Source organism: Alosa alosa, chromosome 10 (assembly GCF_017589495.1).
Source record: "Alosa alosa isolate M-15738 ecotype Scorff River chromosome 10, AALO_Geno_1.1, whole genome shotgun sequence".
Taxonomy (NCBI): domain Eukaryota; kingdom Metazoa; phylum Chordata; class Actinopteri; order Clupeiformes; family Clupeidae; genus Alosa; species Alosa alosa.
In genome coordinates, this window is record NC_063198.1 from 26,392,365 (window position 1) to 26,417,810 (window position 25,446).

A 25,446-nucleotide genomic window follows, 5' to 3' on the forward strand; every position below is an offset into this window, starting at 1 on the left:
TTGTCCTCTGCAGCTGACCCGGAGCCTTGAGTCAGAAGAGGAGCGGCTGGACTGATGGTAGGACACTCTCTTTGTCAGCTTCTCTTTCTTTCTCTCATTGTCAGCTTCTCTTTCTTTCTCTCATTCTCTGTCTCTGTGTTCTTTGTATCTCTTTTAAAAAATAAACAAAAACAAAAAAAACAACGGTAGAAGGAAAGTAATTTCTTTGGTGTGGTACTCCCACCTGTCGCTACTGTGGTTCTTGTAATGACAACTAATGAATAATGATGATAAGAGATGGATTGATCGATGATGATGTGGTAAAAATGTAAACGTAAAAATGACCGCTGTACCCAGTTGACATGTGTCTGGCTGAGAGAGAAGTCCCAAAGCTGGTTGTTTCCATGACTGGCCAGAATAGGAACATTTGCCCTCTGGGGGCACCCCGAGACTTTGGCCCACAAACGACAATCAACGCAACCTTTGATCATGAGTTTTCACAAGCACAAAAGCCCATTAGATGCTTGCCATTGCCTTTGTTTAGCTTTTTTTAAACCATCACTCACATCCACCGACATCCATGGTTTTCAAACAATAATTTGTTGTGCAAATAATCTCTGAAATGTTTATTTCCAGATTAGGATGGAAATTATGATAATGAAGTTTTGGTCACAGTCTTCTTACAGCTCTTAAGATTAAGCAATCTTGCTATCTCCATGCAATCACATGCAGAGGATCTTAACCACTCCATAAATAGCAAAGCATTTCAGAAATTGTTGCACTTTTTTTTTATCATGCTTTATCAAATACCATCAGTGTGTGTGTGTAGGTAGACTGTTGTATTTACTTAGCAACATAGACTAGTGTGTCATGATGGGTTGGCTCCTATGGACATGATGGTTTGGAAGTCAGATCTTTTTTGTGTACTGGTACTCTGCCAGTAGTATCACATGCAAATGCAGTAGATGTTCTGTTAGTTGTCTTGTGCCAAGAGGCTGTAGCCGAGTAAACCTACTGTGCCTTTTTTGGGAACTGGACAAATTGTTCTAAAGGTCCTTGCCCATAATGTTCATGTACCCATGGATTAATAAAGGACTTAGAACATTATAGATGAAAGGCCTGTTCAATTTTAATGCCTCAGAATAACAGGATCCTTTACAGTGTCATCAAAAAAAACAGTCCCTCATGTCTTTCAGCCAACTCCTAACTCTGCCTCTTAGTGTTTTGTTAACCCATCCTGCTATTAATGCTGCTGCTGCTTCTGCTGCTTCTGCTTGTATCCCATCGCTTACAGCTGCATGTCATAATCCATTTTGTTTTCCTTCTGTGGTAGATGAGCATGACTTTCAGCCAATCCACAGATGCATGCGCACTCTCAGGGCCCAACTGAGAACCCCCGCCCCGCCTCCCAGTTTTCAGCCGGCCAATTCGAGGGGCCGTGGAGGTGGGGGGTGCAGGTAGACACCGCCCCTCCTCCACACCCCATCCCCTCCAGCTGCCAAGGTTGAAACCCCACGTGCAAGACTGGCGCCCCCCGATGGACCAGACCAGTAGCGAGCTGAGCCCGGAGGAGCTGGAGCCGGTGGGAGGCCGCGGTGGCGGCGGCGGTGCCCTAGAGCCGGAGGCGGCCGGTCGGAGGGCGTCCGAGCCGGAGCACGGCTTGTCCAAAATCACGCACAACGCCCTGGAGAACATGGGCGCGCTGGGCCACGGCCTCAAGCAGCTCTTCCAGCCACAGCGCCGCCGCTCGTCCGTCTCGCCGCACGACTCCTCCGCCGTCGCCTCGGCCACGTCGCCCGCCGCCGAGTTGTCGTTGGAGGCGGAGGCGGGCGACGGGGTGCTCGGGCCCGGGGGCCCGGCCGCCGCTCCGCTGTCCTCCGACACTGACGCCCCCCCTCCCGCCCCTCCCGCAGCTCTGAGCCGCGTGCTGCAGCAGATCCGAGGCGCGCCACCCATCATGAAGAGAGGCACCAGCCTGCAGAGCCGGCGCAACAAGGCCGCCGGCGGCAGCGGCGGGGAGCCGGCGCAGAAGGGCAGCCCGCAGATCCACCGGCGCTCCACGCAGGAAGTGCTGCTGCTGCAGGCCGGCCGGCCGCGTTCCTCCTCCACCACCGACACGCCCAGCAGCCCCGCGCTGGCCGACATGCTCATCAGCTCCGGGTACCACTCCACCGACGAGGCCGACCGGGTGAGTCAGAGCGCCGGCGGCCACGCCCACACCTTAGGGCCTCTGCCGCAGGCTCCACACAGCCTTGTGTGTGAAACGCTAAGAATGCACGAGACACTGGGTGTGTGTGAACCCATAGGAAAGGGTTTCCATAGGGGGCATAGCACATAGTGTGTGTGTGTGTGGTTATGATGACTTGTATGTGTGTATGCATGTGTGTATGTATGTATGTGTGTGTGTATGTATGTATGTATGTGTATAAGCGGGTCCTTGGATTGATGGAACAGGTGTCTTCTGATGTACCAAGCAGGATTTGATTGAGTTAACAGGGAGAGGTAACTGAAACCACGTCCTGTTTGAAAGACATCAGTACACAGCACACTCACATACAAACACACATATACACACACACACACACACACACACACACACACACAGTCTCTCTTTTTCTCTCTCTCTCTCTCTCTCTCTCTCACACACACACACACACACACACACACACACACACACACAGTCTCTCTCTCACACACACACAGTCTCTCTTTCTCTCACACACACACACAGTCTCTCTTTCTCTCTCTCTCTCCCTCTCTCTATCTCTCTCTCTCTCACACACTGCCACACACCTACACACTCCCACACACACAGACCCACACACACACACACACACACACACACACACACACACACTCCCCCACCACAGGCACTTGACCAGACAATCTATTTTCATGCGGCACGTCTCCAGGTGCTGCTATTGCGGAGGGCCCTTGCTGGCCTTTTCCTGGGAGCTGTGATTAAAGAGTGATGGGCTGCTGGGAGAAAGGGAGCCGGCGTGCGTTGACAGTGCGGGAAGGTCGGCGAGCGCTGGTGGCAGGTCACCATGTTCTCTAAGCCCTTCTAAATTTAGCCCTCCCTTAGTCTCCAAGTGCACTCCAGGCCGATGACCTGGCGTAGGATAAAGCCGCTGTGAAGTTTGACTGAAGTCCCTTCCCTGGCCAGTGGCACGCGTGAGCACTGCTGCTACCTGCATGCGCCACCTGCCCTGCAAAGGTTAACACAACTAATGCAGTTTATGGGGGATTGCTCCTAAAACCCTGCCTGAGCATGCCAGAGAAACACCTGACATTTAGCAAGTCTTACAAGTAACCCTATTTGTGTTTGTTTTTGTGTCATTCACCAGTGAACTCGTTTTTTTAAAAAAAAAATGTTTAAATGAAATGACGTAGTGATCTTCACGGTGGCTGCTGGCTGTTCTCTTTCTGGGAAGCTGCCCTGATGCTTTGACAGCCCCCTGCCTGTTCCCACTGATAAGAGGCAGCCAAGCTGTGCGATGGCACGGCCTGTTACGGCCCTGATAACAGCAGGCAGACTGTGCACTCTGAGAACCGTTGCAACTCTGGCACGAGCTGCTATTGCAGGCTGTCTTTAATAGTCTGACACAGAGTGTAAGGGCAGGCACTCAGCTGTAAGAATACTAAGTGCTTACCCCTGTGTAAGCACTTAATACTTTAGTGGTCGAATGCACTCTCTCTCAGTGGAGGGGGCTAGCAGGCTCCAGCATTGCCAATCTGGAATGTTCCTTTGGAAACGCATCGCACAGCAGAACAGCAAGCCACTTCATACAGGCTAAAGGTAGAGCTACAGAATCACTTTACAGTTACGCTAATGCTCCAGTCTCCTCATTTTGTTCAAAGGTGCTGCAAGAGAGATCAACATATGGTCCACCCTCTCCTGGCTTTGTGCAGTACAAACACAAAACCTGTCATTCTTTGGAACTCTCCCAATTAATGAAGGAAGCTAGATGGAAATGTACAGATGGCAAAGTCCAAGAAGTATTCTTCTGACTGCTTCCTTAAGACTTGAATAAGCCCTTCAAGAGACTGTTAATCTCTGTTGTGTTTAACTGATGACCACTGGAGCTGGACTCCGCGTAAAGGGAGGGGGGTCAGGATTAGTGTGAGTCGTTATTGTCAGCTCGAGGCCTGCGGTCCATTCCAAGACGTGTTGTCTGGTACGGTGCGGTGCAGGATTCGGGGAGAGAGAGTTCTGAGAGCTGTGAGCTGTCAGACACACACACACACACACACACACACACACACACACACGCTCACACACATATGCTCAGTGACCTCCCGCTAGCTATCTTCTGTGTAATTACTGCTTGCTGCCAGAGAGTGCGCTCAGCCATTTGTCACCTCCCGCAGTCAAGACGTCCTCTCTCTGCTCCTTTGACTGTTCCGCCCCATGTAGTGCTAGTCGTCCTCTCTCTGCTCCTTTGACTGTTCCGCCCCATGTAGTGCTAGTCGTCCTCTCTCTGCTCTTTTGACTGTTCCGCCCCATGTAGTGCTAGTCGTCCTCTCTCTGCTCTTTTGACTGTTCCGCCCCATGTAGTGCTAGTCGTCCTCTCTCTGCTCCTTTGACTGTTCCGCCCCATGTAGTGCTAGTCGTCCTCTCTCTGCTCCTTTGACTGTTCCGGCCCATGTAGTGCTAGTCGTCCTCTCTCTGCTCCTTTGACTGTTCCGCCCCATGTAGTGCTAGTCGTCCTCTCTCTGCTCCTTTGACTGTTCGCCCCATCTAGTGCTAGTCGTCCTCTCTGCTCCTTTGACTGTTCCGGCCCATGTAGTGCTAGTTGCAGATATGAGTTGAAGCTCATGGCCAGGGATGTAACTATACAGTCAACTCACCATTTGGCTTGATACACACTTCAGGGCTCCCCGTCCAATACACTCACCATACAGCCTGTTCAACAAAGTAAGACTGCAATCAGATTGGGATCTCCAACTTATCTATTCCTTCTTAATGAAAAATGCAAAAAAAAAAAAAATATGAATCTCTTAAAAGTGCTTTACTGAAATCTCTTCCTGTAAATAAATAGAAAATAGAGTTAAGTCAGAATGTCTTAAATCACATGTAAACAATGTCTTCACATTTTTTCTTCTTCAACTTCTGAACATCTTAAGTTGTCAAGCCATGAAGCTCAAGTAAAAACTTTCACAAGAACTTGTGTATTTTAGGCCTGGATGAATAATTTGCAATAGACATTTGTCATTTTTTGAGGCGTGAAATGCCTCTCTGCATTCTGATACTCCGATACTGGCCATAATTTCTTTTAAGTGGTGGTACGATGCATTGTGTGAGGTGAATGTCTTTGGCCTTGAGCTAATCAGGGTAACCATCTTATCTTGGGTTTCTGAAATCCATGCAAGGGATATCTGTAGTGCTGCTTGGCAGAGTTATTTGAGATTGTGGAGGAAGCCTCGGGTGTAAACTATCATTTATCACCAGAAGCCAGAAGGCAATTCATAGATGTTAATTGAGTTTTGCAATTTTATTGACCTTATGTAAATGGCTCATGTGCGGAGAGTGTGGCCAGGCGTTTTATCAGAGTCGAGGGGGCCACCTCACTTATCTCGGTCGCAGATGCACTCATAGTCCAGAGGTCTGGCCAGATAGGAGGATCTCAGGGCCAGTGGGCCAGCCTGGCTGCTTCTTCGCTTCCAGTGCTTCCTCTGAGCCCTCCGCCGCCGCTGCTGCCGCCGCTGCTCTCCTCACGACAGCATGAAGCCTACAGCGCTGGTGAACCCTCGTCCCACTGCCGAGGTTTTAAACCGCGTGTGTGTGTGTGTGTGCGTGCGTGCGTGCGTGCGTGCGTGCGTGCGTGCGTGTGCTCGTGTGTTAGCCTTAGCAAGAGATTAAACATAACTGTAGAGTATTTAACTAAATACTCCATCCTGTTTTTCTATGATGTTACTGAGCTCTGGAATTTATTTGAACCAGGGAGTAGTTGTACTATTGTGACAAGATAGAACTGTGAATAGATTTGTTAAGCTCTCTCTGTTTTTTTTTTTATCTCTTTCTTTCTCCTACTTCTTTCTCCCTTTCTTGGGCCATTCTTGTCTTTTCTTTCTCTCTTTCTTTCTTTCTTTCTTTCTTTCTTTCTTTCTTTCTTTTTATCTCTCTTTCTCTCTTCTACTTCTTTCTTGTCTTCTTTCTTTCTTTCTTTTTTCCCTTCCATCAACAACAGCTGGACCGCCTGGATGTGTCTGGGCCGGCTGTGTCCCCCAACGCGCTGTCCTGCGGCTCGGACGGGGCCTACGGCCTGGACGTGGTCGACAGCACGCCCGACCCGCAGCGCACCAAGCTGGCCATCGCCCAGCTGCAGCAGAAGATCCTCAAGCTGACCGAGCAGATCAAGATCGAGCAGACGGCGCGCGACGACAACGTGGCCGAGTACCTGAAGCTGGCCAACAACGCCGACAAGCAGCAGAGCGCGCGCATCAAGCAGGTGTTTGAGAAGAAGAACCAGAAGTCGGCGCAGACCATCCAGCAGCTGCAGCGCAAGCTGGAGCACTACCACCGCAAGCTGCGCGAGGTGGAGCACAACGGCATCCCGCGGCAGCCCAAGGACGTCCTCCGAGACATGCACCAGGGCCTGAAGGACGTGGGCGCCAAGGTCCGGCAGCTCCATCAGTATTGCATACCTTACCTGTAGTAGGTGTTGATGTGAATGGGGGCGGCGACGGTGATGATGATGATGGTTGCTTTCCTGATGCTCAGGGTGGGCGTGGTCAGTAGCTGTAATTTTAGCTCAAGTCATTAAGGATGATGGGTGTTAAGAACTAGGTGGACTTGAAAGGGTTTGGCATCAGTAATTGTAGTCGTGCATGCTTCATTAAAGAGCTCTACTCTGTTTTGGCAGTGACATTGTTGTGATTAATGGCACTGCCTGCGTTTGTGTTGGTTGCACCCAAGCATAACACTAGAAGTGTTCTCACCTGTTGTAGGTGACAGGTGGCCTCTCCAGCTTCTCCCAGGCCACGCACTCGGCGGCCGGCGCGGTGGTGTCCAAGCCGCGCGAGATCGCCTCGCTCATCCGCAACAAGTTCGGCAGCGCCGACAACATCGCCGGCCTCAAGGACTCCCTGGATGAGACGCAGGGAGAGGACGGCGGCGTGCCTGGCCCCGGCGCCCGAGCCCTCGGCGGAAGCGGCAGTGGTGGCGGGCATCTGCAGTCCAGCCCCAAGTACGGCAGCGAGGACGACTGCTCGAGCGCCACCTCGGGCTCGGCCGGGGCCAACAGCACCACGGGGGCGCCCGGCGGACCGCCCAGTTCCCGTGGCAACACGCTGGAGCACGGCCAGAGCTTGGGCCTGGAGGCGCTCTACCAGGAGGTGCAGGAGCTGAGGGACAGCCAGGGCCGACTGGAGGAGTCCTTTGAGAGCCTGAAGGCGCACTACCAGAAGGACTACACGCTCATCATGCAGGCCTTGCAGGAGGAGCGCTACCGGTAAGCCCTGATGTGTGTGTGTGTGTGTGTGTGGCCGTATGGCTGCCTGCTACACCAGATCCTCGCGTGAAAACACAGGAAATGCAGGTGTTACGTTTCAGGGTAACTTCCAAAGAAGTGCATTGATTCAGAACTGATATGTCTGGCTTTGGGGAAAGATGTTTACCATTAACAATTGATTTGACCTTTCACAGCGGAAGAAATTTATTCAGGGGTCGCTGCAGGGCTATAGCCATGTTATTACTTGTTATTTGACACAAAATAACGTTTTTTGTCACGAAATGTTAGAAATTCTTACTGAAAGTGAAATTTTATGGCAACAGTATTAAAACTGAAAGAACTGATAGTGTTATCAAAGATCCTTGATTACTAACTGCTTCAACCTTCTCTGGTATCTATCTATCTCTCTCTTTCTCTCTCTCTGTGTGTGTGCGTGTGTGTGTGGGTGCGTGTGTGTGCGCGCGTGTGTGTGTGTGTGTGCGCATGTGTGTGTGTGCGCGTGTGTGTGCAGGTGTGAACGTTTGGAGGAGCAGCTGAACGACTTAACAGAGCTCCATCAGAATGAGATTCTGAACCTGAAGCAGGAGCTGGCCAGCATGGAGGAGAAGATCGCCTATCAGTCCTATGAGAGGGCCAGGGACATCCAGGTCAGGAGTCACGCCACCCAATGTGACGCATGAGGCCATCGCCTTTTACAACAGCTAATTATTCTCAGATTAGTTTTAGTCTGAATGACAGCCATGTACCTCTAGTGTTGTCATTTATGGTTGTCATGGAGGTAAAAAGGTAGCAAAAAGGTAAATTGTCCATCTGATGGTGAAATTAATAAATAAATGAATTCTGTTTTTGGTAAAGTACTGAGAGAAGTATTCAGTGCATTCTCAAGGATCTGAACATGAGAGTCTGATCTGAAAATGAGACCCATGCAAATTATAAGGAGGAGTGGCATGAAAAGGCCAACAAATCAATTTAAAAAGGCATAATTGAAATAGTTTTTTTCCTCGTTTTGGCTTTGGGGCGGATTGGCGTCTAGTTTGCCCTGTCGGGATTGTCCGATAAAGATAACAATCTCATAATTTCTGCAGTGTGTAGGCCACTGTGCTTGAAGTTAGTTGTGGCAGACTAGCCTACTGATTTTCCTTGTTTTATCCAGAAAACCTGTGTACCTTAGGCCTAGCCTACTAAAGAGTTTAGTTAATACCTTGTCATTTCGCATTTGTCCAACCCTTCACCTCTGTGAACCTGGCGCACCATGTCATCCAAAAATATTATTTTCTAAAAAAAAATATACAGTATATCGCCAATTCGCCATGAGAAAACGTATGGTGACCGACAAGTGCTAGGAGATGAAAAGCTTGGGCATGTTTAGTAAACATCAGTCTTGCATGTAATATTGAGCTGATTTTTTACTGAAAACATAGCCTACTGTAGCATTGTGCAGATAGATAAAAAGTCGCCTGTTTTAAAGACGCAGTCTGCATTTTAATCCTACCTCTCCAGTGCACGCTTGTAAAACTTCTGATGTAGCCTAAACAATCCTGACACAGTAGAAACAGTTAGGGCCTACCATTTTACTTTAGGAAGAGAGGTGTAGGACCTACAATGTTACTTTGGGGGGGACAGGGAACACAGTAACAGAAGGTTACTCTGGCAGTTTTTTGCAAACGGATTGCATTACCGCCATCTGCTGGACTGAGATGTGATTGCAAGTGTACCCAGTAGCCTTGTTCTGCCTTACAATGGGCACTGGATGAATAAGACGAATTGATTGAAATCTGATCCCTTGCTTTTTCTCCTCCCATCCTACAGGAGGCGCTGGAGGCGTGCCAGACGCGCATCTCCAAGATGGAGCTGCAGCAGCAGCAGCAGCAGGTGGTGCAGCTGGAGGGCCTGGAGAACGCCACGGCGCGCACGCTCCTGGGCAAGCTCATCAACGTGCTGCTGGCGCTCATGGCCGTGCTGCTGGTGTTCGTGTCGACAGTGGCCAACTGCGTGGTGCCGCTGATGAAGACGCGCAGCCGGACGCTCTCCACGCTGCTGCTCGTTCTGCTGCTGGCCTTCCTCTGGAGGCACTGGGAGGTCATCTCGCAGTACCTGGACCGCTTCCTGCTGCACCCCAGATGACCTGGCCAGCCGCACCTCCGCTACCGTCATAGCCACACGCCCACCCACCCACCCACGTCCGGCTTGGTAAACGGGTGGGAGGGAGAGAGAGAGAGAGAGAGAGTTGACTCTGTGCGAGGACGAGGAGCTGAAGGAGGAAGAAAAGAAGGAAGCAGGCAGAAAGACGGTGGAACAGAGGGATCACAGGTGAAATGAAGGAGGAGAAGAGACTTGCACACTGCCTGACCTCTGACCTACTTCAGATGCACTGCTGAAGTAGGCGAGGTGGACGCACAGAGGGCACAGGGAGAGAGAGATGACGAGCGAGAGCTCTCCCGGCTCCACCCTTTTCTCCTTTTGAGAGTGAATTTGTTTACATTTTAAAGGGTTTTGGACTTTGTTTATGTTTTGAAGCCCACTGGATAAATCTTAATGTTGTTTTTTTAAGTGAATTTGATGAGATGCTTATTAATTGTTATTTTAACTACTGTTCTTATCAGTTTTATGCAAAGGATTGGGATCTGTTTATTTTTTAACATTTTTTAATTTAAAGATTTGCAACCATGAAATGCGTTTGAGCTGTTGGAGTTCTCAGAGTCAGCAGATCTCGACTTAGCCACTGCCCCTTCCTCTCCTCCCAACCTCTACTTCTGTTCTGTTCTAGTCTTTACAAAACCTCCTCCCTTCTTCTCTTGCTTCTGTTCTTTAACTCTTCACCCTAACTTGCGTTCATTTCCCGCATTCATTTACTTCAAATCTCCGAAACTGCCCCACCCCCCCGAGACGTTGACATTGTCGTGAACGCCTGAAAGTCGCCTGCTGTGGCGTAGGTGCCCCTGGATACTAGATCAGGACTATGAGACGTTTGGAGTTGTGTGCCGTTTGGTTCTCATAAGATTACAGAATGGGATGATGACCCCAGGACATTCTCTCTGAGAAGACCCGATCACCTCTCTACCCATCAGCCACCAACATCACCCCCACCCACCCCCAGGCCCACGGCTCATGGCCCCACATCAGTGACCTGTGCCGTGCAAAGATGAAGTCCTACTTACATGAACTTCACGAACATACTTGAAGAGCCATGGAAGGCTCAAAGACTCTCAGTGCTTCCGTACTGTTTCTTTATAGTGACAATGGGAAAAAAAATAGTCCTTTTTAGTTTTATTTTTTATTTTTTAAAAACTAAAAGAATAAACACGCTGTTTAAAAACTGTGCGGTCTTGGCCTGTCAGTGTTTGTGCAGATGTTTGCAGATCTTCTCCCAGCATCTCAGCTAGCGCAGCATGCTGTGAGGAATGCTTGGGTCAGGGTCCTGGGGCCTTCTGGGAGCACATATCTCTTCTACAACATGGATTCGGTTCAAAGCAGTGAAGAATTGACAAAGCTTAAATTGTGGACCTCAATTTGGTAATGCTACACATTTTGTGTTGTAGGCTGGAAGAGGATAGCATGTGGCTCACTCAGTCTCTTGCTAATTAGCTTCTTCATACTGGATAACTGTGACCTTGTGCTTGACATTCTGACCTATATGGCCAGAATGGCTAATTCTACAATAATGCTCCAGATGTCTGAAAGAATATGGTTTGCATTTTAAAAACCAAAGAATACCTAGAAAATGGTTAATTATTAGCTAGTTTCTATTTAACAGAAATAGATCCTCCAAATGTGGGGCCCAATTAGATCAAACACACTGGTAGTTGTTAAAGTGTTTAAAAGATAAGATGTACAAATTCGCATGGGTTGTTGTACAAAACATGACTTGATTTAAATAAGAACTTGTCGAAATACAGTGTGAGTATCCCCAAGTGTTGCTTTGCATACACCATTGTATTACACAAACCTGCAAGTTACAGAAGGTTTTAGTTCAACTATTTATTTATCCATTCAGGATGGCACGGCAATTACCCTAGAGAACTTTGACATAATTGCTTTAAAATTTGAATTATTGCGTGAATTTTCTTGTGTGCCATCAGGATACAGCATGAAATAAATAGGGTAAACATGATTCCTCTTGGCCATTAGAGGTTGTACATAATGAGATTCAGTCCTAATAAATATATTATTTTGTTTAACATTTCAAAATCAGACAGTCAGCATTGCACTTCAGTGTTAAAAAAGATTTTGTGAATTTCACAATGTACAGTAGGTATAATTTAGTAGCCACCTAAAGGCTACTTTTACAGACCTAATAAATGTGTTGTGCTGGCATGACTACAAAAATGTTTACAGCATGCATAACAAAAACAAGAACTACTGGAAACATGAACTCAGTATCAAAAATAGTTAGAAATGAGGTAGCCAAACACATATAAACCATACCACTTTACTTATCGTCTATGATGGTGCCATTTTATTTGTTTTATTAGCATTTTGAAAATCTCACTTTACCTTTATGAATGCAGTTATGAGTATATAATTGGTGATATACTGTATACTAATGACAATTATTTAATTATATGACTTTATGAATGGTTTATAACCCTTTATTAATGTATTTATAATGCTTTATACTGGGTTCATAGAAAGTATTACCGGTTAAACGTTGTCATACCTCTGAACTGACATTGTTTCTGTTAAAGGATTTCCACCTACAACAAAGAAGCCACAGACTCTGGTATGTTTATTTTTAAATTTAAGGCTTCTTTCTTGCACGACAGACAGTTCTTTTAGCTTAAAAAAAGACCTCTTTCTTAAGTTCTCCATAGATTTGTGGGTGCAAAATAACAGCACCAGTTTCTGATTAGACACAGACACTGCACACTTATGCATAATATTGCACACTTATTTTTAGGTTACTTCGCCAGGACTGTGTAGGAAAACTGTTTTTTTCAGTGTGTACACAGAACAGAAGTTGAGTTTGTAAAGGTGTTTCAGTACAAATAACTTTGTCAATATAGAATGGGTAAGGACAAGAAAGTCACACCTCATTTGTCTCATTTGTAAACAGCAGCGCCCCCACATATAACACAAACATTATCAGATGTGTGCAGTTATTGTTAGACATAAATACAAATAAAGCAAAACTATAAATAATGAGCCAATTAAAATATCCTTTAAAATATCCCTTGTGTCAATATTTATCTCAATGAAGTGTTCCTTATCTGTCCTCATAATTGTGCATCCTCAAATAGTAACACAGTCTCAATGTGCTTATGATTCTAGTCATTTTTGTTGTTTAGAGTGCTCTGAGAGTAAGCCAGCAACTCTGTGAGTAGAACAAATCCAGTACATTTTAGTGAAGACTTTGTGGTTACTGCAGAATCCTTCAGTACTGTACGTTTGGAACCTTCTATCTGGCCCAGCCCACCTCTGATCGAGTCCCCAGTAGCCTCTCAGTAATGCATGTGTTTGTGTGTTTCTGAGAACATTTGGTCTCTGAAAGAAAAAAGGCCCGCACTTTGCATACGTATTTTATTGCACAGACGCGTTTCGGCTTAGCGCCTTCCTCAGTGTGCTCAAGTGGATACATGTACAACCTCACTTATTTATAGACCCTTTCAACAAGGTAAACAAAAAAACAATGCTTGAACGTTCTATTTGGGCCCCAATCTACTTCCTCTGCATTAAGATAACATATGGAATGTTAAAAAGGAAGTCTTGTGGGGCCAACTATGATGCTGAGAATGGAACTCTCTTGAAAGGGTCCATACCCACACATTTGGTCTCTGTATGCCATCAGATCTATACTGCCCTCTAGAGTCACACTTGCGTTAACTGCTATCTGCTTCAGAGACATTCAGTATTTTTCTATAGAGTTGAAAGCTCATAGATTTGCTTACTTTGATGAGTAATGTCAGGGTATCAGTAGTTTAAAACAACAGCAAGGCTATTTGATTGTGATTAATGAATAAATAAAGGACATGTTTCCATTTAATTTAATCGTGTCTGATCTTATAATCTTTAATCAGAAAAATGCTTGCAGTCAGAGTAATTCTGATAATTTTTAAATGTGAAGGAATCATTTATGATTGTCTAAAATATAACTGCGTGCACAGCCACATGCACCACAGACATTGAAGACGCAGTTTTTTTTAGTGTTTGACCTCAATGCTGCTATTGAATGCATCTAAGATCAGGAAATGACTGCAAACTGATACCAAAGTAATACCAAATAGCATCTCTATTATTATCAAATGACTTGATTGGCTATTCAAGTTCTTGTACAATGATATGAAAAAGTATGTAAAATCTTCAGTGTGAGACTTTCAGTTTATTTGTAGTCCATAGTCCTTAGTGTACACCATAGTATGTCAGGTCTGGTGCTGTAACCCTCCCAAATGTTTGCAAACAAACATGTCTTTTGTCATTTGATTTGATACTCAGACATTTAATAACAGATAACTGGAGGGGAAATCACTTTTCTTACAGATAACTCTATACAGTATTTACTGACGTTACAACGCTACTCAAAGCATTGAGATATGACTTGTACAAACTGTATGCATGCCTAATAATCCATTAGGCAGAATAGAGTTCACAATTCACAATTTCTAAAGTTTTATCTGGGTATTTGGCTCCAATCAAATACAGTCATCAATTGCTTTTTGGGCAGTGGATGGAGTATTTGCATTTAACCCTGCATGGTGTGTTGCCATATGGTTAATATATATTAGTGTTTCTAATTGGTAGTAACACACAACCTATTTATACCCATTCAACTGAATGATATCATAGGATTACCATAGGATTGCATAGCACTAGAATACTCTAGGAATATTTACAACTTTTGACAATATTTTAAAGTAAAAAAGCATTATTTACATTTTATTTGTAATTTCAGACATTTAGTAGAGTATTATAGGATATTGTAAATGTTTACCAATTTGCAACTTATCTGTGGAATAAGGTCCAGATAGTGACTGGAGCGGTAAGATGTATTTTGTGTTATTGTTCACTATACAGTCAACTAGACATGCTTTTTTCATCATTTCTGTTTGAGATTTTGGGAAAGATAAAAGCATATTGTTGGCTCTTCCACCAATGAAATGCCAGGATTAGCTATAATGCAGCAGGGAGGAGAACAACATTGATATGTGTAGCGGATAGAGGCTGCAGTCACCCATTCTGGCCCTATGGCTACAGGTTTAGTACTTCACAGGCCCATTCAAGGGCTAAAGGGGTGACCTTTCTCTCCTCTCACTATAAATGGTGTAAGAAGTGGACTGGCTTGCTATGGAGCCATACAATGCATGTCCAGTGTGTGCCTGTAGTATAAACCACCGGGGACCCCTAGGTTAGGTGTGTGGGACCCCAGATATAGATGAGGCATGTCTTTACAGCACAGGAGAAGTGTGCCAGGGGGGTATGTGAAGGATACCAATGTCTCTTTGTGTGTATGGCATGGATTTGCATGCTTTCTGAAGGGGAGGGCTCTGTGACTGCGGTCTCAATGCAGTTGAACATGTCCTCTGACTGCGATAGAACCCTATGAATATGGGAAATGAAAGTCATTATAAATCATAGTCATTTAAATGATGACTTTATTTAACATAAACTTTGGTTTTGATCAAAACAATTACTTCATGTCCCTGCAGGAAGGTTATTTCTCTGGCAGACTACACTATGACAATATGATATCACTTTATAGCCCAAAATACAGTTGAATTTGTATTATGTTAGGTATAAAACTAGATGTATCAGAGCAAGTAATTTAGTTCATATAAAAGACTTGTAATTAAATATTTAAAAAAAAAGTTTTTAAAGAATTTTTTTTTTTTTTTTTTTAAATTTCTATTATTTTAAACATTTTAAGTAAGAAAAATGCATTAAAACATTTTAAGTGTAGGTGATAATTTGTGCAGTAAAGGGTTAATACTTTCAAAAAAGCTCATCAGGTTCTTCAGCACCCTTCATCAGGTTCTTCAGCACTCTTCATCAGGTTCTTCAGCACTCTTCATCAGGTTCTTCAGCACTCTTCATCGGGTTCTTCAGCACCCTTCATCGGGGCACTCTTCATCGGGTTCTTCAGCACCCTTCATCGGGTTCTTCAGCACCCTTCATCGGGTTCTTCAGCACCCTTCATCGGGTTCTTCAGCACCCTTCATCGGGTTCTTCAGCACTCTTCTCTGAGGTAAATCTCTTGGCTTTACGCCTCTGTTATTTTTCATTGTTTTCATCTGATCAGACACCATGCAGCACTTTCTCTTTCTATTTTTAAACACCATTATGGGTCAAAACAACCACACTAAAATAGGTCTATCACACATATCACTGAGACAAAGAATGTATTGTTGGTCACAGTGAATTTCACTTGATGAGGATTCAGATCGTAGCAAGGTAATAGTTTTGAATTCAAATCAAGAGTGAATCGATTTGTTTAACCACAGTGTGGGCTCTGGTGATTTGAGTGTCAGGTCATTGAGCTTTAGTGTCTTTCTCTCTACTGTCTTCCTTATTCTATCAAACCACTTGTAGTCGGACAGCTTTGTTTCATCCGTCTTAGTGTATTCAAAAGCTGAAATGGCATCTCTCACCCTCGTCATGTCAGGAGTTTTTCTGGTCAGCTGTTTTCACTGTAAGTTATTTGTTTTATTTATTATTGTTTTTTAGTCTGTTTTCTTTGAAGTTATTTGACTAAATTTAGATATTTGTATGTTTAAAATGTTTTTATGCTTTAATGTTTTTATGAGAAATGAATTTGCTGCCTGTCTATACTGTTCACATTGCAATTTTAATTTTTTTTGCACTTCTGGTTAGACGCTAACTGCATTTCGTTGTCTCTGCACTTGTACTCTGCACAATGACAGTAAAGTTGAATCTAATCTAATATAATCTAATTAACTAAATGTGAGAACCCTTGCATAAACACATCAAAAAGTGAATGAACTTAACTTGCATTAATGAAGAAACTTTGCATAAGGAATGTTGCCCTTGCTTATTGTTGTCAAAACTACCATACCTTAAAGCAGCACTAAAGAAGCAACAATCTATAAACATAACTCTGACACAATATAGAGGGAATGCACCAAGTTAAAAGAGATGAATTTTGCCTATCTATTACTCAACAATCTATAGCAGGGGTCGGCAACCTTTTCTCTTTTAAGGGCCATTCTTTTGACCAGAAATAAAAATAAATCTGGGGCCGCAAATAAATCGGAACTATTTAAAAGAAATCAGTTTAAACATCTTTATCTTTATTAGCCTCAGGCATATGGCATACGCCCCATACTCTGCATATGCTGTATTGTACAGTATAATATTTGCACTAACTGTTGGGACATCTTGAAGCTTAAGTACAAATGGCAATGCAGTTTAAGATGAGGTGATCTCCTAGGCAGGTATTGTCTTGGGACTATATTGGGGCGAACCACTGCTACTTGGGCACAGAGATATCATCAGTTCTTTTCTCCATTGTTCCTACCTGAACAGCAACTTACTATTTTACAAGTGATAAGACCTGCTCATAGTGCAGCAGAAGTGCTGTTCGCCATATTAAAAGTTTTGTGCCATCAAAATGTCATTTTAAGGTAAAATTTTGTTAGGGGGACTAATAGTGGCTGGTAATTGCTTAATCTTTGATGGTTTCTCAGTTGATTACTGATCCTTACTTCTCATGCTAAACATCACGTATATAATGCTCTCTCCTCCATGTTTCTTCAGGTTCCTCTACCTTTTTCCAAGGTATGTTAATCATTAATAATGACCTTTAAGCATATTACGAGTTAAAAATAAATGGCTCTCTACAAAAAGACAAATGTTTATTTCTTTTGTGGAGAAAAAAACAATCATGGATTGAATGTGCCTTATGGTATACATTTGTCTGTGCATTTTGTCATATTCATCAGTTATCATGTCTTTGTTCTAGGATCTCCACGGCCCCGTATTGAGGTTACTCCTACAGTCATTAGAGAGTCAGACACAGTTCAACTCAGCTGTGTGGCCTCTCAGCCTCACAGGTCTCCTCCTGCTAAGTGTTTTTTCTACATTCAAGGGGAAAAGGAATCATCATCCTTAACCTCATGTCAGTACTCAGTCATGCCCCAGGAGCTCTTGAAGCGTGCCAAGCAAACGTCACCTGCACAGATCAACATCACCTGCAGCTACATGATCACAGACTCTCAGCGACGTTACCCTTCAGAAACATCAAAAAGTGCCTCATTGACTGTGCTAGGTAGGGTCCTTTAAGGCCTGTAGTTCTTCACTGTTTACTTGGATTTACATTTCAGCACATTGAATGACCATTGTGTATGGTACATTTACATTTACTCCTGCCAGTCATACAAGATATTGTGGTGGGTTCATGAAGAACTGGAAAACATGTTTCTTTGGGGATATTAGTGTTTCCAAGGGAGTAACTATATAGAAACACTGCTATTGAAATAGTAAAATGTCCTTATTATAACTGGTACTGTATGTGTGAGTATAACCACATTTCAATGTGTTACAGGGCCTTCTCCCCAAATGAAGTTGGACGTTGCACTTAAGGATGAGAGTGATGTAGCCCAGCTTAACTGTGGGACCCATCGGTCACCCCCTGCGTCTGGGTGTCATTTCTATTTTGTGGGTAAAGAGATGGATGCTCGTCATGCTGCAACATGTCACCTCACTGTCCGCGGGTGTGACCTCATCAGATGGCAAGGACAGAATTTACCAATTAAACTGCAGATGGGATGTTTCTATTATGAAGAGCGAGGCTATGGGATACGCTCTCTATATGATCTTGACCCCTCTGTGGAAGTCACTGGTATGTTGCTAAATGTTATACAGTATATAGTATGTGTGAATGTTTGATATGCATGTGGAAATGGAGAAGTAGATATTTATGCTGATATGCATATAAACACTGCAACAATACAATGCAATACAATACAAGCATATTTACTCATTACTCATGTTTTTGACCCTGGGGAATAATGACACAAGCCTTGTTTGTTGGTGTCACAGAGCTTCCTAAACCAAAAGTGAAGGTGTTTCCTGCAGTGACCGGAAAAAGTCAGACATTTAATCTGAGCTGTGAGGTCTATGCATCATCTTCTGCGTCTCAGTGTTATTTTTACTTCATGGGAGATCAGAGCATTACACGCACCTCTGCATCATGCCAGCTCTCTCTCACAGGGGAGCAGATAGCTCAGCTGACCGGCCAAGAACTCTATTCACCAACTGATGTCAGGTGTTTCTACTTGATAAACATCTCTGGTGTTTCCTATCCCTCTGATCACTCTTCCTCTGTTTCAGTGGGTAAGTGATCTATTCTGTAACTTTTCCTCCATGCTTGCATCAAAATATTGTCTGTTTATGTGCTTAAGCCAATAGGTTGCTGATTGTTGATTCTCCCCAATAAATAAGACAAAACAAGAAATCTGATTAGGATAAACAGTGTAATTGTTTAGTAAGTTAAAGTGCAATTTTGTTCTGTGCTGGTTTAGCAGGAAGATATTTCCGGACACATTACTTCTTAAAAAGCAACAGACTATTACCTGTATTGTCTAATTTGAAAGTTTTGTTTGTTATGTTTCCTTGCAGACAAATTACCCGTCATCAGCGTGAATGACCAGGCTGCAGATGGCCTCACCATGATTACATGTGAAATCTACAGGCATTCTGTTGATGTCATCAGTTGTAATCTCTTCATCGCAGACCACTTGCATAGTGAAACTACGAGTAAACCATCACAGCAAAAAGATGGACATTCTAACTGCATTTTTGATGTAAGCAGATCAGATTTACTGAAGCATCTGCAGTCAGCTAGAGGTGAGGGGGTCAGCTGTAATTACACAGTGAACACAAAGCCTCCAACCCATTCTCCACGCAGTGGCAAATACATCATCCCAGGTAAACACCCTACGTGTGCTCTTGCCCTGCTCTTTAAATGGACATAGGTGTATAGGTTAAAAATGACCTTATCTGTAAATAAACATATTATAGCTTTTATGGTATAATACCGTACATACTGTAGCTAATGGTGAGAAGCAGGAACTGCATCTAAACAATCAGGAGCTGTCTTTAATTAGACATAGCTTATATGGATTGCTGGATTATCTGGATTGATTGAAAATGAGCCTCAATTATTCAACAGTGGTGTATATTTGTGATAATAAAGCAATTCTATACCTGTATTTGAATTAGTCATATTGCATCTTTTTGCAGCATGCATGGGCATATATTCACCCTGTTGCTAAATGTTTCCTTTAAGTTGTGCCTAGATGTGACCTTAGTAATTAAGGTTGATAATACTTCTGAACTAACATATAGTTTCTGTGGCAGGATTTCCACCTACCACAAAGAAGCCACAGACAACATCTGATCCTGGTATGTTAATTAAAAAAAAAAATCAAGTTACATTTTTTTATGTCAGATATTTTTTGTGCTTTCACAAGAGAAACAAATGCATTCATTGGATTACCGAATAATATCCTGGCTCAGCTGTATAAAGTTATGTTTACCATTGTGCTAAATAGATTTTAAATGACTGTTTCATACATCATGTAAAAATAAATTCTTTAGATTAAAAGGCCCATAGTAGGTACTGCCTCTACACAATACACAATCAGGACCTCTTTGATATTAGACATGAGTTGTTCATCCTAGGCCCTACAGTTCATTCACTACATACAGGAAACTAGCATACCACGCAGTTACACGTTACACTTTCACATAGCATGGTACTTCAAATCATTCAAACTAATGTTAAATCTCCGATTGGTTTTTAGCTTACACACATCTCATCAATACATTTTCACTCAATATATCGAACAACTGAGTTATCAGCAAAAATACATACAAGGGATAACTTTACATGCTTAAACTCATTAAACACGCTGTCTGCTAATAACACATGAGAAACACATGTAAAACTCGCCGGAGAAAAGGAATGAAAGAAAGTAAATTCCTTTCAGTAACTTAGAATATTTTCCTCTGTTGTCTCTTACTTAGACGTAGGCTTGATGGGAAAACTCGTAACTATCTCTTAAATGCGATTATTAACCAGTGTGGAATCTCTAATTCAGCTTCAGCTTACTAGCGTTCTGCTGTTCACGTTGTTTGGGTCTTCTTCTCTAACAAAGTATAGCAGTTTCCCCTCTATGCAGCGCCACCACTGCCACCTACTGGACAAATATGATGTGCAGGGAAAACTTAACCAAAAGAAATCAAGAAGTTGGATGTAGTACTAAAAATAACCTAATCCTGTATGAATGCTATTTCTTTGAGTGGGTTACATCCTCCCCTCCTTAATCTGCATGCATCCTTGCATGTTACAAACTACACTATTTCAGATGCTAAGGGTGTTAGATGACATATGTAAGGTACAGTGTCAAGGGAAAGGGTTTGGGAGAAAGCTTGGTCTAACCCAGTTAAAATGGAGTGCATAACAGTGACTAACGGGTTCCCTAAAGTTGGGTAGGTCAGCTTTTTGGGAGCTATTTTGTCCCTAGAGGATCTTCTCAACGCCACCTCATCTTCAGAGACAACCTCAGCCTTTTCTATTTCTGTGTGTTCTTCCACATTTCCACTGTCCTCAGTCATCTCCAATCCATTTTCTGGCTCAGGTCTGGGACTACAATGCTCACTCAGGTCCGTTGCAGGAACATTAGGAGGATTTCCTTCAGCTTGTGCAATCTCAGGTGCAGGTAAGTATTGAAATTGACTTGCCTCAGGTTCAAATGCTGGAGCTGCAGGGTTCAGTGCTGACACATCCAAACTCAGGTTAGCTTCCGGACTTGCAGGGACAGACTCATTTTCCACCTGGGCGTCCTTTTCAGCTGATTCTACAGCGAGTTTGGTTTGTTCTTGTAGAATCCCTCTGTCCTGTTCAGCAATAGTCAAAGTCGAAGGTTGGTCATAAAGGGAGTAATACTCAACCTCATCCTCTTCTTCCGACAGCTCTTCGTCGTCTTCAGCTCCATCAACATCAGGAAGAGGTGAGTGATTACGGTTCTGTCTAGACTTTGGCTCATTGCGATGTACTTCCTTGACAGTGGATGGGAGAAATCCACATGGCAAAAGCAGGTCTCTATGTAAAACCCTTTCAGGTCCTCTTGTGTGTTCCGGGACAACGACATAGACAGGGGAGTCTTGGATCTGTTTAACAACAGTGTATATGGTTTCACTCCATCGATCAGCGATTTTATGCTTCCCTCTGATGCCGACGTTCCGCACAAGGACTCTGTCTCCTGCTGCCAGTGTGGACTCTCACTTTGCTGTCAAACCTCTGTTTGTTCTGCAAAGCATTCTTCAAACGGTGTTCGGTGGCCAGTCGATAGCTTTCAGTTAGACTCTCCGTCAGCTTCTTGACGTATTCAGAGTGGGATAGTTTACTGCTTCCCTCAGGGCTCAGACCAAAAGTTATGTCTACTGGGAGTCTTGGCTGGCGACCAAACATCAGTTGATAAGGGGAATAGCCAGTAGTATCATTTTTAGTGCAATTATATGCATGGACAAGGGGCTGCACAAAATCCCTCCACCTCACTTTGTCTCCTTCTTCCAGTGTACCCAGCATCTCAAGAAGTGTTCTGTTAAAACGCTCCACGGGATTTCCACGCGGGTGGTAAGGTGTTGTCCTTGTTTTCTTTATGCCAAGTAGCGCACACAGGTCTTTGATCAGGGCTGATTCAAAGTCGCGACCTTGGTCGCTGTGCAACCGCTCGGGGAATCCATAATGAATGAAAAAGTTATTCCATAGAGCTTTCGCCACTGTTCTTGACTTTTGATCTGCTGTTGGAACTGCTACTGCATATTTAGTGAAATGGTCTGTAATGACCAGGATGTTTGTTGTTCCTTTTCCATCAGGCTCCAGTGAAAGATAGTCCATACAGACCAATTCTAAAGGACGGCTTGTTTTTATATTCACCAAGGGAGCGCTTCTCTCAGCCCGTGCCTTTCTCTGTATACATCTCTCACAGGTCCTGATTTTCTCAGTCACATCCATGGCCATACGAGGCCAATCGAATCGGCTACGAACCAAGTCCAAAGTCCTGTCAGTACCCAGGTGTCCGATAGCATCATGAAGGTTCTCTAGAGTGGTCTGTCTGTATTTCGCTGGAAGGACAAGCTGTTGGAAAGGCTCACCTTGGCTTATGCGTTTTCGGTACAGGACTTCATCAGAGAAGACCAGCTGTTCCATTATTCTCAACATCAACTGGACCTCTCTGTCTTCCTGACGCCTCAATCTGTATGAGAGTCGCTTTCCTGCTTTGACAAGCTCTTTCACTCTACTGATGACTGGATCTTGTCTTTGCTCACGTGCCCAATCTTGAAGTGACATTTGCGGCAACGTACATGACCCAAGTACATCAGCTTGACAGAATCCTACAGGTATGGCAGAGGCCTCAATTGCCAAACATTCCACTGGTACAGGTGTCTGGAAGTCTGGCTCTGTACTGGCTGCTGAGAGGCACTGGTGCCTCTGACACACTGCCTTCACTGCCTCAGATGGGAAATCTGTTCCTCTGCCATCTTGTAGGAACTGGGCAAGAAATCGTTGGATGCGATTATCTTCATCCTGAGAAGTGAAGTCAGGTTGGTATTCCTCCTGATGATGTGGACGCCTTGAGAGACCGTCTGCGTCTTGGTTTTTCCTCCCAGCTCTATACTGGATGTTAAAATCAAAGCTGGAAAGGGCAGCTAGCCAGCGGTGGCCTGCAGCATCAAGCTTGGCAGACGTCAGTACATATGTCAGTGGGTTGTTGTCTGTCACCACAGTGAATTTCGCGCCGTAGAGATAATCAAAAAATTTCTCTGTGACAGCCCACTTTAAAGGGAGATATTCGAGCTTGTGTGCTGGGTATCTTCGTTCACAGCGGTTGAGTCCCCTGCTCGCATAGGCTATTACTCTCAATTTGCCTTCCTGCTCTTGATATAAGGCCGCACCAAGGCCATGAGTGCTTGCGTCTGTATGTACAACGTAAGGCTTTTTCGGGTCGGCAAACCCAAGAATCGGAGCTGTTGTGAGCTTTTGAATGAGCCGCGTCTTGAATGCGTCTTCGCGAGGCTGATGTCCATTTCTCATTAAACGGTCTTCTGAAATCTACACTTGAAAGACGTGTTGAACTGCTGTGTGAGGAGGCCGATTTCCTTTTTGGTGGCAAATAGCCAGCTGTTAAGTCGTTCAGAGGCCTTGCGATTTTGGAGTAGTCCTTTATAAACCTCCTATAATATCCGGAAAATTCAAGGAAAGACTTAAGCTCTTTGATGTTATTAGGCCTAGGCCATGTCGTCAGAGCAGCTATCTTGGCTGGGTCGGTCTCCACCCCATTAGCAGACACAACATGACCGAGGTATTTCACAGATGTTCTGAAGAATTGACATTTCTCAGGTGAAAGCTTTAAGCCAAATTCCTTCAATCTCTGGAGAACACGGAGTAATCGATCCTCATGTTCTTCAAGTGTAGCCGAGAAAACAATAACATCGTGAAGAAAGACTAAGACTTCTCTCAAATTCATTCCACCCATGCACTTCTCCATTACTCTCTGAAAAGTACTGGGGGCATTCGTAACTCCCTGTGGCATCCTGTTAAACTCCCAGAACCCCATAGGTGTCACGAAAGCGGTTTTGCACTTGTCCTCCTCCTCCATTTCTACTTGATAGTAGCCAGACTTGAGATCCATAATAGAGAACCACTTGGACCCGCCTTTTCCAAGGCTGAAAAGGCTTCTTCTATGTTGGGTAAAGCATATGCGTCCTTGATGGTTTGTCTATTCAGTTTTCGATAATCGACGCATAACCTAATATCACCGTTCTTTTTCTTCACCACAACAATTGGAGAAGCGAAGGGGCTTTCTGATTCACATATGATGTTAGCATCTTGAAGCTCTTTTAAATGACGTCTGACGGCCTCATAGTCAGATGGATGGATCGGTCTAGGCCTCTGTTTAAATGGAGATGGATCTGACAAGCGTATCCTGTGTTTGATTTCAGTGGTATGACCAAAATCAAGGTTGTTGAATACAAAGACATCTGACATTGAATTTAACTTCCTGGTGATTCTCTCCTTCCACTCTTCAGACAGAGGAGAGTCTGCAAAGTCAAAGGTGAGTTTACCGGAATCAGACACATGCATGGAGTTGTACGTTGCGGAAGATGGAGTAAGGTGGGATGGTTCACTCAATGTGTCTTTGTTGTCATGAGCTGGTAAGGATGACACAGCTTTAGGAAAAGAGAGCTCAGCAATGCTATGACCTGCGGATACTTTGATGTCATGTGCGGTCTCATTTTTCACCAAAACAGGCATCTTGAAGGATGGAAATGGGGGGCTTGTCATGACGTAGCTACAGAACAAGAGTCCAGCAGGTAAGTTGGATTGAGGGGGCTCTACTACAAGGGGTGTATCGGTTGCTACTTGGACATGTCTTGCGTATCCAGGTAAAGCCACTCTTTCACCTGCAGGAATGATGACACTCTTTTTGCTTTGCAGCTTCACAGTCCCAACTCTGCCATTTTGTTGATTTATTTTGAATCTGTGATATAAATGTTTCACAAGTGGGGAACAGTGACTGTTGGTCCGGTCATCCTGAATAAGTGCACACTTTTCATACAGGGGGTCCAATGTGTTAGTGCCCATCAACAAAGGAACGTCCATGTTTGTTCTGTGGTCAGGCACGACAAATGCTAGGGTTTGAATCTTCACAGGCTTTCCCATGATGTTCTCTGGAAAGTTTATGATGGCTTGGATATAGCCTAGATAAGGTACTTCCTGACCACCAGCACCTTCTATGTCTAATAGGTCTTGAATGGGGAAAATGGGCTGATGTGAAAGATGACTCTCATGGTAAGACTTTGAAATAGTGCTAACCTGGGAACCTGAATCTAGAAGGCAATCACACTGAACTCCTTCAACTACAACAGTTGATGTACATTTTGGTCCTATCAACCCTCTTGGGAGAGCAACATCCAATGACTGAGCTGGAGAATGTGTTTCACAGATGACTGTGTCTTTGTTTTGTGTGGGACGTTTCATTTTACTTCTGGGTGC

The 25,446-nt window shown here is 44.2% G+C and overlaps 2 protein-coding genes across 4 annotated transcripts; both read left to right on the plus strand.

Annotated features, from left to right (window-relative positions):
- The first annotated feature begins 18 nt into the window (after positions 1 to 18).
- On the plus strand, positions 19 to 10,752 carry tmcc1b (transmembrane and coiled-coil domain family 1b). 3 transcript variants are annotated; one of them, XM_048254517.1, is made up of 6 exons: positions 19 to 57; positions 1,893 to 2,167; positions 6,171 to 6,599; positions 6,931 to 7,433; positions 7,945 to 8,080; positions 9,243 to 10,752. In XM_048254517.1, exons 2-6 carry the CDS (start codon positions 1,937 to 1,939, stop codon positions 9,555 to 9,557), a joined length of 1,614 nt encoding a protein of 537 aa, XP_048110474.1. In that variant the 5' UTR covers positions 19 to 57; positions 1,893 to 1,936; the 3' UTR covers positions 9,558 to 10,752. The 3 variants fall into 3 exon arrangements, with proteins under 3 accessions (XP_048110474.1, XP_048110472.1, XP_048110473.1); XM_048254515.1 differs by lacking the exons at positions 19 to 57; positions 1,893 to 2,167 and adding an exon at positions 5,045 to 5,746; XM_048254516.1 differs by lacking the exons at positions 19 to 57; positions 1,893 to 2,167 and adding an exon at positions 5,045 to 5,722.
- LOC125302350 (transmembrane and coiled-coil domains protein 1-like) lies at positions 97 to 1,924 on the plus strand (the record flags this gene model as incomplete). The annotated part of the gene is made up of 1 exon (XM_048255508.1): positions 97 to 1,924. A coding segment is annotated over exon 1 (408 nt), but the record flags the coding sequence as incomplete, so codon positions are not given.
- Positions 10,753 to 25,446: the final 14,694 nt, after the last annotated feature.

What these genes read in the sequence shown, in the direction of transcription:
- tmcc1b (XM_048254517.1), top strand. Translation starts at nt 1,937, where the DNA reads ATGAAGAGAGGCACCAGCCTGCAGAGCCGGCGCAACAAGGCCGCCGGC. An exon ending in TTGCAGGAGGAGCGCTACCG is followed by an intron (nt 7,434 to 7,944) that starts GTAAGCCCTGAT and finishes GTGTGTGTGCAG; the next exon opens with GTGTGAACGTTTGGAGGAGC. An exon ending in AGAGGGCCAGGGACATCCAG is followed by an intron (nt 8,081 to 9,242) that starts GTCAGGAGTCAC and finishes CCCATCCTACAG; the next exon opens with GAGGCGCTGGAGGCGTGCCA.